This window comes from Calidris pugnax, unplaced genomic scaffold (genome assembly GCF_001431845.1).
Source record: "Calidris pugnax isolate Ruff unplaced genomic scaffold, ASM143184v1 scaffold11, whole genome shotgun sequence".
NCBI classification, from domain to species: Eukaryota; Metazoa; Chordata; class Aves; order Charadriiformes; family Scolopacidae; genus Calidris; species Calidris pugnax.
The window spans coordinates 12,213,154-12,225,340 of NW_015090803.1; the positions used below are offsets into that span (position 1 = coordinate 12,213,154).

The window sequence follows — 12,187 nt, forward strand, 5'->3', positions numbered from 1 at the left end:
TTCCTGTCTCTTTTCTGTCTGTGTCAGCAACAGGCATCAGGTGATGGGCCATATCACTCCACTAAAATAGCTGATTTTTTTTTTTTCTGCACTTAACTTTTCAGATTTGGCTCATGTAACGGGCAATGATTGTTGGTTCTGGCAGGAAAGAGGTGGCAGAAGAATGCAGCTGGGACAAAACCTGTCTTTTTCAGGAGTACCTGGGTTGGCCTGGTTTGTGCTGCTCATGAAGGCATATACACTGATTTAATGACAGACGGCTGCCGAAAGGAGCAGTTCTGCTTTCCCCTACATCCAGATGTCTGCCTTCCTCAGTCCTGCGGCTCTGTGGTCACAAGGTGGATCAATTCAGCTGTCTGGCCAATGGAAAATTCATTATTTTCGGAGGTGTTATTTTTCCACCGGATCGATCAGCTGACTGAAGTCAGATGGTTACCAGATCCCACGTGAGGGATGTGAAGGGAGGATGCAAAGGCAGGATCACCTTTTTGCAGCAGCCTGTTGTCAGGTCAGTGTAGCTGAAAGGGCAGGTTCCTCTTGCTGCGTTTAGGTGACAGATAACCCAACGTCACACTGACACTGGAAGGGGCCATTCTGCATCTCAGCATGACAAACACAGCCTGGGCACATCTGCCACCTCCCTTCCACTATGGGTACCTCTGCGATTCCAGAGGAGTTGGTTTAGAGACCACATCAGTGAGGAAAAAATATTCCTGTTTTTTTATTGGCAAGGTTAAGCCAGTTCCCTGTGGGGCTGGACGAGTACTAGGGTCAATCCCTGAAACCAACGGCACCTCTTGGGTGGGAGAGGGTGACAGCTTTCCATAATGTATTTGTGAGATTGGCTTAATTTATAATGTTGTTTACACAGACACTTAGGCAGCGCTGAATTCAACCTGGAAGAGCAGGTCAGCCTTATTTGTAGCTCTGAGGCAGAAGATATGTATATATGTATCAGGTGAGCCAGATATGTGTGTGTATATATATATTTATATATATATCAGGTGAGCCCCATCTTACATTTAGTTCTTTCTTCTAAACAGGTGAGGAGAGGGGCTGGCAGAGGGGAAGCAGCACCTGTGCCACTGAGGCAGAGAAGGCAGACTCCAGAGATGAAGTAAAACCCTCGTAATTCAAGGAGCTGAATTCCAGACGAGCACCTGGAACTCATCTCCTACAAAGAGTAAAGGAACTGGTTTCTGGCACTGAGGGTTCCCTTCCAGGGATTTCCTGAACAACTGGGAGCTAAGCCTCTCACCTGGGACCAACTGCTCTGTTTCTCCAGCATCAGCGCTGGCATGGAGGACAAAGCACCTCACTGAGAGGAGGATCCTCTGGGAGGGGAGCGATGAAGCCTTTCGCCCCTTAACAGCCTTGGGGACCCCCAGGGCGGGTGGGGACCTTGGGGAATCCTCCAGCCCCAGCGAGGCTCATCTCTGGGCTTCCTCCAGCCCGCCCTTGGCAACCTCCAGGAGCCAGCCGGGACCGCCCAGCCCCTGCAGGAGCCCCGACTCCTCTGGGACCCGCCGCCTCTCACCCTTGTGTCGCCCCCGCACCGTGTCCCTCGGTGCTGGGAGAGGTGGGGCCGTGGCCCCCGAGCGCAAAGGAGTTAACAGGACTTTCTGCCTTCTTCCCGCCCGCGCCTCCTCCACCCTCCTCGTTACCTGCGCCTTCTCCCCGCCGGAGCCGCGGCGGAGGGGCGGGAGAGGCGGAGGGGCCGGCGGGGCCCTTCCTGCCCGCCCGGCGGGGGCCGTGTGCGGGGAGGGGAGCGGCAGCGCGGTGCGTACCGAGCGCCCGCCCGTGTCCCCGTCGCCGGTGGGTGGGTGGGGAGCGAGCGAGCGAACGGGGGGAAGGCGGGCAGAGCGGGGTGTGCTGCACCGCCAGCCCCGGCAGGGATGCGGCATGGCCGTGGGCTCCGTGAAGATGCCGTCGCCTTGTGAAGGCGGGGAGCTGGCCCGTAGCTGGAACCCCGGCGGCGGAACCCCGGACCCGGTGCAGCCGGTGCAGCTGCGGCAGAAGCTGCGGGAGCTGCCGGCGCTGCTGAGGAGCGGGCTGACGCTGCGGAGGAAGAGCGCTGCCGGCCGGGTGAGTCAGGGAGGGAGGGAAGGAGGGAGGGCGGCCCGGGGCCGGACCCCCCCCTCAGCCCACCGGCGGTGCCCGGGGCAGCCATCCCGGTGGGGAGCGGGCGACCGGTGCTGGCCCTCGGCGGGTGGCCACCGGGCGAGCGGCAGGGAGGGAAGGAAGGCGGGAGGGCGACGGGGCGGCTCCGCGCCCGGCGGCCCCTCAGCGGGGGTGCCCGCAGGCCGGCCCCGGGTTCGGCCCCCCTCAGCGGGGGTGCCCGCAGGCCGGCCCCGGGCTGGGCAGCCATCCCGGTGGGGAGCGGGCGACCGGTGCTGGCCCTCGGCGGGTGGCCACCGGGCGAGCGGCAGGGAGGGAAGGAAGGCGGGAGGGCGACGGGGCGGCTCCGCGCCCGGCGGCCCCTCAGCGGGGGTGCCCGCAGGCCGGCCCCGGGTTCGGCCCCCCTCAGCGGGGGTGCCCGCAGGCCGGCCCCGGGCTCGGCCCGCCTGTGGTGGAAAATGAAATGTCAGCCTTTTGGGGTGTGTGTGTGAGGGGATGTGCCCGGGTGTCAGGTGTGCTTGGACAGTCGTGCAAAGGTGTGTTAAAGCCGTGAACTTCAGCGTGCACTGGAGTTTGTGAAGGCAGAAGGCCCTTCTGGAAGCCCTCTGCCCCCAGGCTGCTGAGGCTCTGGGGTCAGGTGGGCATTGTGGGAATCTCTAGTCAAATTTCACTCAATTTCGCTCAATTTCAGAAAGGCTGATGGTACAGCCGGGCTTTGGTGGGAAGTGACGCCCTGGTGAAGCACTGGTGTGACACCACCACAGCTGGGAACCGCGCTGGCAAGCGGCTGCTGGTGCCTTTGGTGTTTGCCAGTTGGGACTGGAGCCCTATCAGAGTTGTGAGATGATGGCCAGCAGGTCACAGCACACCTTGCTTGCGGGCCAAAATGGGACCGAAACCCACCACCTGAGTAGCTGAAACGAAGGGGTTGGGTTTACCTGCGTGGGGTTGGGTTTGGGGTTGTCTACGTGGGGCATCAAGTGAGCTGCTTGAGTGGTTTTGGTAAATGCCCGTGCGAGGAGAAGTCAGTGTGGTGTGTGTGTTTGTACCCTCGTCAATTTTGCTGTACTTTACCCCTGTAAATAAATGCTCTCTCTCCCTATGGGGAAGTTGTTGTGAAATATAGTAGGGTGTGAATTTAAAACCAAACTTCCTGGGTGAATACTTTGTTCTTAGAAGATACAAATGCAAGGAAGATAAATAGGGTTAAGGTAGTATATAAATTTAAAGCAGAGTGGCTATTTCTGGGTAATTTTTTGATTCAGATTCCCGTTCTAGTTTAATTTCTCTCCTCAGGTGAGTTTAACCCACAGAATGAAGACTAGTCTGTATGGAGACTCCTAATGATTTCTATAATTCAGGTGAAATTGTAATCCACTTGACAAGCATCCATATGAGCAGGGAGCTAAGGGGATTCATATAATTTTAAATAGTCAAGTCTTGCTCTGGCCTAACAGGCTGTTTATGACAGATGCCTATCGTCCAGTGAAGATGAAACCTGAGTTTAATTTATTCCCTTTTGAAAACATAGTACTGGAGAAGTGGAGTAGGTGTGCAGGGAGGAGGTAAGAAGTGGTGCAGAACCACTGCTGGTAGCGGTGCTGGTTTGTCAGCAGGTCTGATGGACCGTTCCAGCACAACAGATTCATGATGCTTCAGGGAGACATCAGGCAGAGTAAGCTCATGTTTATCCTCATGGTTGTTCCTCACTGCTGCTGAAAGCCTTTGACAAGTGAGTGATATGAACATGCACTCTGTAGATATTTGAAGTGGGTGAGTTAACAGCCTGAGAAGCCTGGGTAGCTCCTAGGTCGTGCAGCTCCTCGGTTGTGCCTGCTGAAGCCTTGGTCCCGTCTGCCTTCATACAGTCCCAGCTGAGGCTCTGCCTGTCTTTGCTGATGTGCCCTGTCACGGGCCAGCAAACGCAGCATGACAGATGTAGTGGTGGTGTCATCTGTGACTTCGCTTTCCAGTACCCTGTGGGTCATCTTGCAAAGTTTTTCTTGAACCTGCCTGTCCTGGCAGGAAGAAGGCTGGAGGGAAGAGTGTGAGTTTGTAAGTCAGTCTGGAGTCAGCCCAGCAGATCTTGGATCAGTGGGTGATGCTGTGTGGAGATGGCTCCAGTGGGATCTCTGGGTGGGTGGCTTGGTTCTCTGTGGAGAATGGGACTGCTGTGCTCTGGGTTTGCAGGGATTCTCCTGCAGCTGGAGTCACTCAACAACGCGGGTGCCTAGTGGTGTCTTCTGAGGCTCAGGTGGTGCTAGAGGTGCAGTAGTGACGTTAATGTCACTTGTTCCCTTTGGAAACAAAGCAGACACTTGGGGTGTATGGAGGGTCTCCCCTACACATGTGATTCTCCAGGGAGCAGGCTGGCTCCATCAGTAGTGCCTCCTCATGATTCCCGTCCGCCCCCAGAAATGGTATTTTAGGATGCTTTTCACATATTTCTATTTAATGTGGAGAATAAATTCAACCTGAAAATGACAGTATTTGGGAGAGGGAGGGAATATATTAGAATAATAAAAATGTTATTATTTTTGTTACTTTCCCCTTTAAACATGGCTCTTAAATTTAAAAAGCCTTAAAGTAAGGTTGGAAGAAGGTTGAGTAACACAAATATGAAACAAAGATTCCTTTTTTATTTTTTTCACCTCAACAAAATATTTCAAGTCAATCAAAAGTTAATTTTTGGAGGGTTTTGTTTGCTTATGAAATCTCCATTCCCTCTATCCCTTTTGAAAAAAAATTGTAGTCTGCTCTTCCTCTCTAGTGACTTTTTCTTTGTGCTTTTTTGTTTGTTCAAACACCAAGCTGAGAGTCTTATTTGTCCAGCTGGTTTCATCAGGATCGTTGCTCACTTAGGTGAGCCGTTTGCAAGTAAATGCTGACCAGCTGAAATTCTGGCTTGTTTAATTTCCTAGAAAAAACACTGTGACCCCCAGGCAGGGGCTCTGCCTCTGATGCTGACTTGCTGAGGGACCGCCTGCAGTGCAGTTTGCTTCCTCATCTATAAAGCAGGGATAATCTGTGCTCGTGCATGCTTGGGGACTGTGGATAATAAAATATAATGGAAGTGTTAAGGGTGCTATAATTGTTTTAAGGATGTACTTCACTGCATGCTGTCCAAGTACTTCCCGTGGGGAGGGGAGGAAAGTACTGCCTACTAGAGGGTGGTGTTAAAAAAAAAAAAGGAATAAATTTTGCAAACCAGTATGGGGTGGAATAACTTTTTTTTTTTTTTAAATCTTTTTGGGCTCCTCGGTCCTCGGCCTGAGGCTGTTTGATAACAGATAGAACTAACCTCCACTTCCTTTGCTAGGGAAGCCCCATGCTTTCTTTAAAGCAGCTGAACTTTGAACCGGATATTGGCCTTGTCCCTGATGGTGGTTTTTCTTAAATTCCCTCTTAGGGCAGGTGCAGCACAGATGTCCCAGATGGCACCGGCGGTTGCACAGAGGGTTGTGAGGTGTGGGTTTCACTCCTCAGCCTCTGCTTGGTGCTTCCTTGTTTCAGCTGGATAAAACAGCTGAAAATGATCCAATCTTTTGCTGTGGTAGTTGTGTGTGTGTCAAAGCTTGTGTAAGAGCAGAGGAGGGATCTGTTGCAGTTGGGTTGCTGTGCCCTATGGAACAGTTTCCCTCTGCCATGAACTGTCTCAAAGTCTTTGGGAAGTGGGACCCTTCTGTTTCTTAGTTTGCCTCCTTGAGGTATGGGTTAAGCTTACATGTAGTTAGCATGAGTGTTTTGGTCATGAAATGTCTTTGCTGTTCTTCCTGGTGCTTGTCGCAGTTGTTGTCCTCTCCTCCCCTTTTTCTTGTAATTAGCAATGAAATACAGGTCTCTGCCCTTGCAAGCACCAGGAACACCACTGGTGAGGTCCTGCAGGCACATCAGCGCAGCTGGCACTCCATCACACCAAAAATCCTTCTCACAACACTCAGTTGAATTCTTAATGGAGCTAATGCCTCTCCTGAGCATCTCCTGGGAGAGCAGGGAGGCGTTCAGGAGTCGGAGGAGGATTTACCTTGCACACACATGTGGGCACACACATTTTTAATGACCTCTTCTGCTTTCTAGGTTAACATTTACACACAAGCAAAATACTGTTGTTATACATGAGCATGGATGTTGCTCTTTGTCACAGCAGTGGAGCTGGAAAACCTTTTGGATGTCATGGTGTCAAACCCTGTTACTCTGATATTGTGAAAGATCTTGCTGGCCAGTAACCTTCACCATGAGACATGCCTTTTGGCTTGCTGGAGGTCAAAGAGATACTACAACTATTTTATTTTCCGAGACACTGTAATGACTTTTATGATGTTCCTAGAGGTCTTTGGCCAGGCAAATGTTCTCTGACTGTCTTCACGTTATGTCTGTTTTGAGTGACAGCCTTGCTGTACGTGTATGTCAGGGTGTAAGCTGACTGTGAGGTTACAGGTTGAGACTAAACCACAGGAGTTAAGGTATGGATGCTAAATGTTAACATGAATTCAAGGTGAGACTGGAGGAGAGACATGGAAGAGGAATGTCTTGAACATACATAATCCTCCTCAGGCACAGAAGGTTCCTGAGCTGAAAATAGCTGGAGGGTTGGAGCATATTAGAGATATCTATCATATATTCTGGCACTGGCAGTTGTCATGCTGTTGGAGGCAACTCTTCTTTGGCAGGGGGAAAAAAAATCAAATTATATGCAATCTGTTTTAATTAAATGAAGTATCCGAACCTCTCAACCTACATTTTGCTAAATTTTTATTCGTCTCTTGTAAGAAGCTTTCAGTTGCTTATGTCATTCAAGTTACTTTCCTCTAATCGATTCATTCCATGATTGGGGAAAATCATAGTGTTGTAGATGAGATTTTACCAGGAGACTACAAAGTCCCTGCTGGAAATACTCAGAACTTCCAGTACTTCTTTCCATGGCTATATTATGTTTGTGTTTGATAGTTATGCTTTGAGCCAAGTGTATAGATCTACCTTGTACTCTTCCCACCAGCAACAACTGACATTTGGAGCAGTCCATGTTCTTGTTGGCAGCTCCTCATCTTAGTAGTGCCTGAGTGACCTTGTCTTTCATGCTGCTTAATTACACCCTCTTCTTAATATTCTAGTTCTTGAAGTCACCTGCCCTTCCTGTATGCCATTCTGTTTACATTTGTTTTGACAATGCATCCAATGTTCTGCCATCAGCACGTTTCATTAGCACCTTTATGGTCATTTGACCAGTGCTGTTAATGAGCAGAGGAGAAAAAAAATCAGGAGAACTGTTGCTCTGGTACCTATGTTTATATATACAGTAGAGGTTTTAATTTTGGAGTTTCTCCTGCATTAAAAAGATGGAGTGCTGTGGTGTGTAGATGCTGTACTGGCTGAAATCAGGGTACAATAATACTGGATTGGCTCAGTGAACCCAAAGTTTTACAGTCAGAAGTATTATCGAAGTGGGCAGATTGATACTGGTGACATTTTGCTTTAAAGCCTGCCATAGAAGTTCTACTCAGTAACTTAATACTCCCATCACTTTGTCAGTTATTACGTGGCTAAAAATAGTCTCGGTAAGTAGTCTTGAATTTTTCCTATTGTAATCAGGCTTATTATGTATTCCTGCTAAATGTATTTGATTAAGATAATTGTCTTTCACAGTATCCTTTAACTTGTCAGGTCTGTGACTGGTGACACGTGAAATGTTGAGTAATGAGTAAAAGAGCTTAGTGACAGTGACCACGGTAGCTGATGGGGAATTTCAGTGGCTCTTGTGTTTATTTGCATAATAATTTGTTTCATAGTCAGTGTTCAGTGAATTACTAAATTGAGAATACTTCTTAATTAGCCCATGTGTTATGACATGTGAGAAATTATGCCTGGGCTTGATTAACTACAGCTGAATGAAATGGAAGGCAAACCCACTCTTCCGCCCCAGGAAGTAACCTAATGATTTTTTTCAGAATGGAAGGTTATTTTTCCTCTCTCAGGCGAGGGATCAGTCTGGTTGCCAGGATGGTGTCCACTGCCAGTGGTCTTACTCTGGTGTTGGGTGCGAGGCTGGCGATGCCTGGGCTGACAGCTGCTTTCCAGCATCCCTTTCCAACTACTGGTGTGTGGGTAAGAGGTGCCATCATGTGGCTCGTACTCATGGAAGGTGCATAAAATTGACATCGACCCTTTAACACAGGAAAAGAATGCAGCAGCTTGCTCAAAGCTATGGGACAGGTTCTTGGTTTTCTTTCTCTATTTTGGCCAGAGCATGTCCTAGAATCATAGAATGGTTTGGGTTGGAAGGGACCTTAAAGATCTTCGAGTTCCAACCCCCTGCCATGGGCAGGGACACCTCCCACTAGAGCAGGTTGCTCAGTTGATCTGCTAAGTTCCTCTTTGACTCACAGTTGGCTGCTATGAAACATGGTCCTATCTTTATCCCCTTGCCCCCCAAATGAATCTCAAGCTGAAAACACCTTGAGTTAATTTTGCCCATGCTCAGTCTTTAAGTGCTGCTTTTCTAGTGTTAGTAGTAACACCTTCATTAGGGGCTCCAAAAGAAAACACTGATCATCCCTACAGTTTGTGTAATTCTGGTTGAAGAAGGATCTTGCTGCTTTCACGTTTGGTTTTGCTCCTGTTTCCAAGGGATGAGGCCTGTGGATCCTCAGATGTGGTGCTGTTGCCTGTGGCTTGGAAACCCATCAAGGAAATCTGTGTAGGAAGTAAGATCAATTCCATTGGAATTAAAAGGAACGTAGTGGAGTATTTGAAAAACTGCTACTCTTACATCACGATGAAAGACTCGATTTAAATGTGAGGTGATCGTCCCCTTAGTTATATATTTAAAGGGAAATGGACAAAGTTCACCTTGTGGAATTGTATACTTTAATTTGCTTGGTTGCAAACCTGCGTTATTGGTTAATTCACGCCACATTTCCCAGCTGCCAGGATGAATGAACAAGCGCTGCACCGTGCAATTATGACAAACTCTGCTAAAGGTTTATATTCAGCTGTTGTTACTCGTGTGGCCCTGGTGGTTTGAATTCCATTTGTGCCGTGAGGAAATTGCAAAACAAGCTGTGCATTTTTATGCTGATGGAAACGCTGAAAATAGATGGCGATAGCTTTTTTTTTAAAAAAAAAAAAGGGGAGGGGGGGGAGGAAAGCAGAATATGCCAGCTTTTCAACCTAATTCATGGAAAGTTATTGTAATACAAAGGATGTTTTATACTTAATATATAACAAAGAAATATTTCGCATATGGGCGGGGAAGTTGCTCATTCTTTATATTTATACAATGTAACTTTATACTATGTAACTTTAACTTTATAGTGTATAATTTATTACTCAGTTATAGCTGAATTGCTGTTGTCCACCCCTGGTTACTCACCTCGCCCCAGGTGGGTGTTGGGTGTGAGTGCCAGTGGACAAAGTGATGGGGTTCGGTGCTCTGACTTTTGGTCTGGCTCTGCTGAACCACTTAAGACCCCAGGATGGGTCTCACCACCTTCCTGTGCCTCATCACCAGGCCCCCAGGTGCTGTAGGTCCGGTCACAAAGTAGTCTCCTTGGGATGTGAGCCATCATCTAGGAGGGGTTCATATTAATGCTTAGAAAAAGAACTTCAGCGTTAGTTGAGGTTCAGTATGGTCCTATAGGACTGAAAATGAAATGGGACACCTTTTAGCTCTGGACAGAGCGAGAGTGGTCTGTTCTTCTGTAGTCCCTCAGATCCAGCTGAGCTGGGCTATCCGTGTGTTTATTTCCTCTTTGTGCACAAACTCTGAAACCTCTTTTTCCTCAAATCAGGACCCCATAGGGTCCATGCATTTAAAGTGAAGTTGCTTTTTAGTATCAGCTGTATAAACTTTATGCGTGTGATACCTTTTGATTTAAACATTTTTCATTGTATCTGCGCTTTTGGCAAAAGTTTAAGGATAAAGATGAATTCATTGGGGCTGTAAAGTTAAAAACCATGGAAGCAGGATCTGATTTTTTTTCAGTTCCAGGTGTAAAAGGCAGTAGCTATTCATAATTGTCACGGTGTCTTTTATCGTAGTTAACTTATGGGGCCACTTGGGTTAGTCTGACCATGTAAAGTGATCTGCTTATGGCTGCTGTATTAAGCTAGGGTCAATTATTAATATTTAAATACTATATTATACAGTTTGTTCTGATGAATTCCTTTTTCACAAGATATTTTCCTGGAGAGGACACAGCAGGCTGACTGATTAAAAGTCAATATACTTTTTATAGTGCAAAAAGAAAATATTCTGCTGATTGAGGGAGAAAAAAAACACTTCAGTCTATATAAATACCAGTAGAGCTGTATTCATAGCATCAGTAATCACTTTTTTTCTGCCTTCAGTTTTAGAACTTAATTAACCCATTAAAGCTTAAAATGATGGATGATTTTTAGTTTGACTATTTAAAAATATTGTGAGGAGAGCAGTTTTCTTTTTTCCCTTGATTTGGAGGGGCTGCCTTTCATTTCCTTGCCTCCTGAACCTCATACCTCAATATTTGCGTGTCTGAGACACATATGGGCTATGAGAGTTAGAGCAGTAAGGAAAGAAATAGTTCAGAGGCTCTCCAGCAGTCTTGTTACTTCGTTATGGAGTGGGTTTTATATGTGTATGCTTTATTGTGAACTGCTGGTAGCTTCTCCTGTGGCTGGCTCTTCTGAGCATCTCTGTGGTGTCTCAGCGTCGTCACTGGGGCTGTGGAACAAGCACCAAAAAAGGGGCCGTGGCTGGTTACAGTGATACCACTGGCCAAAGCAATGTGTCTCAAACCATGTCCTTCGTGGTACAGTAGATGGTATGCAGTCTGCAGGTCAGTGCTGAGGAGCAGTAAAGCAGAGGAAGTACTGCATTTTGCATTAAGCCTCTCTCCGCCTGTCCAAAAAAAACCCTCTAAAACAAAAACTCCAAACAACCAACATTCAGAAAAAAAACACCAACAGAAAATTGAGGTCCAGACCACTTGTGAGCACCAAGAATTGTTGTTGCTTGGGGTAGGGAGGGGGAGGGAGAGCAGGTGTTTGGGTTTTGTTTATTTGCGTTTTTTTTTGTTTTGTTTTTAAGACTATAGGCATTTAATTGTGGTTTTCTGGCCACGTTCTGGCCAGGACAGTTCGACTCAGTGATCCTAACACGCTTTGTAATTTCAGATGGATGTGTTAATCATTTGCTGTCATAGACTGCCAGTGCACACTGTTAAACAGATGCTCCTTCTCATCCCATAGGTGAATGCACTTCAGTGATGCATAAACTGATTTTTAAAATATGGAAAGAAGGGGAGAAAAACAATGCACACATCTCGTTAGCTCCAAAAGTCACAAAGCTACTGTTCACTAGATGGCTGAAGGAATGAGCTAAAAGAATCCCTTAGATCTGGTCCGGGTCCCAGCTCGAGTACAATCCAGTGCTTTGTTGCGGTTTGTCGTTTCTGCAGCGCCCAAAGCCTCTTGGCAGCGAAAGTGGGTCTGGGGGTGTGGGCTGCGAGTCTGCTGCTGGACAAACTGAGATTTGTGGTGTGTGTTAGGGAAGGCCAAACTCATGGGAAAAGCAAGTCCTAAAGGAACAAAAGCAGGATCTAGCACTTAGCTGCCAAAGAAGAAAGGTAAGGATGCAGCCTACCCCAAAATTAAGTGTATTTCGGCTAAAGAAGGATAAACTGTAACATCTGTCCATGGTAGCCCTGAATTGTGCATAGGAATTATTTAAAGTAGCATTTTGTTGGGAAAAAAAAGTAAAGAAACAAAATATAATAATCCTGCTAGATTAATTGTTACAAACTTTTGAAAGCGCAACCAGAATTTATCTTCTGTTCACAAAGAACAGCACGATCATGTCCAAAAATGAAACTTGGTTACTGTAAAAGCTTACACCAAACGTGCCATCGTAGCACTATACTTTGTCAGCCTGAAGAGTATTCACAAATGTTTAAAAGAACTGTTCACTTTATTTCTCGATATCCACATGTATGAAAGAGATTGATAAAACTGGTGATAGTTTTGAGGATGGTCATGAGGATAGTCATTCATAAATAGTGTCTTTGTAATTGTCTTTGACAGCAATTGTTGGAGC

General features: G+C 47.2%; 1 protein-coding gene across 1 annotated transcript in view; it reads left to right on the forward strand.

The window, feature by feature from the left end:
- The first annotated feature begins 649 nt into the window (after positions 1-649).
- The window catches only part of RAPGEF5 (Rap guanine nucleotide exchange factor 5), a 179,989-nt gene continuing 168,451 nt past the window's right edge, over positions 650-12,187 (forward strand). The window contains exons 1-2 of the mRNA XM_014937639.1: positions 650-653; positions 1,286-2,085. Of these exons, the coding sequence (XP_014793125.1) occupies positions 650-653; positions 1,286-2,085 (804 nt within the window). The remainder of the gene's footprint in view (positions 654-1,285; positions 2,086-12,187) is intronic.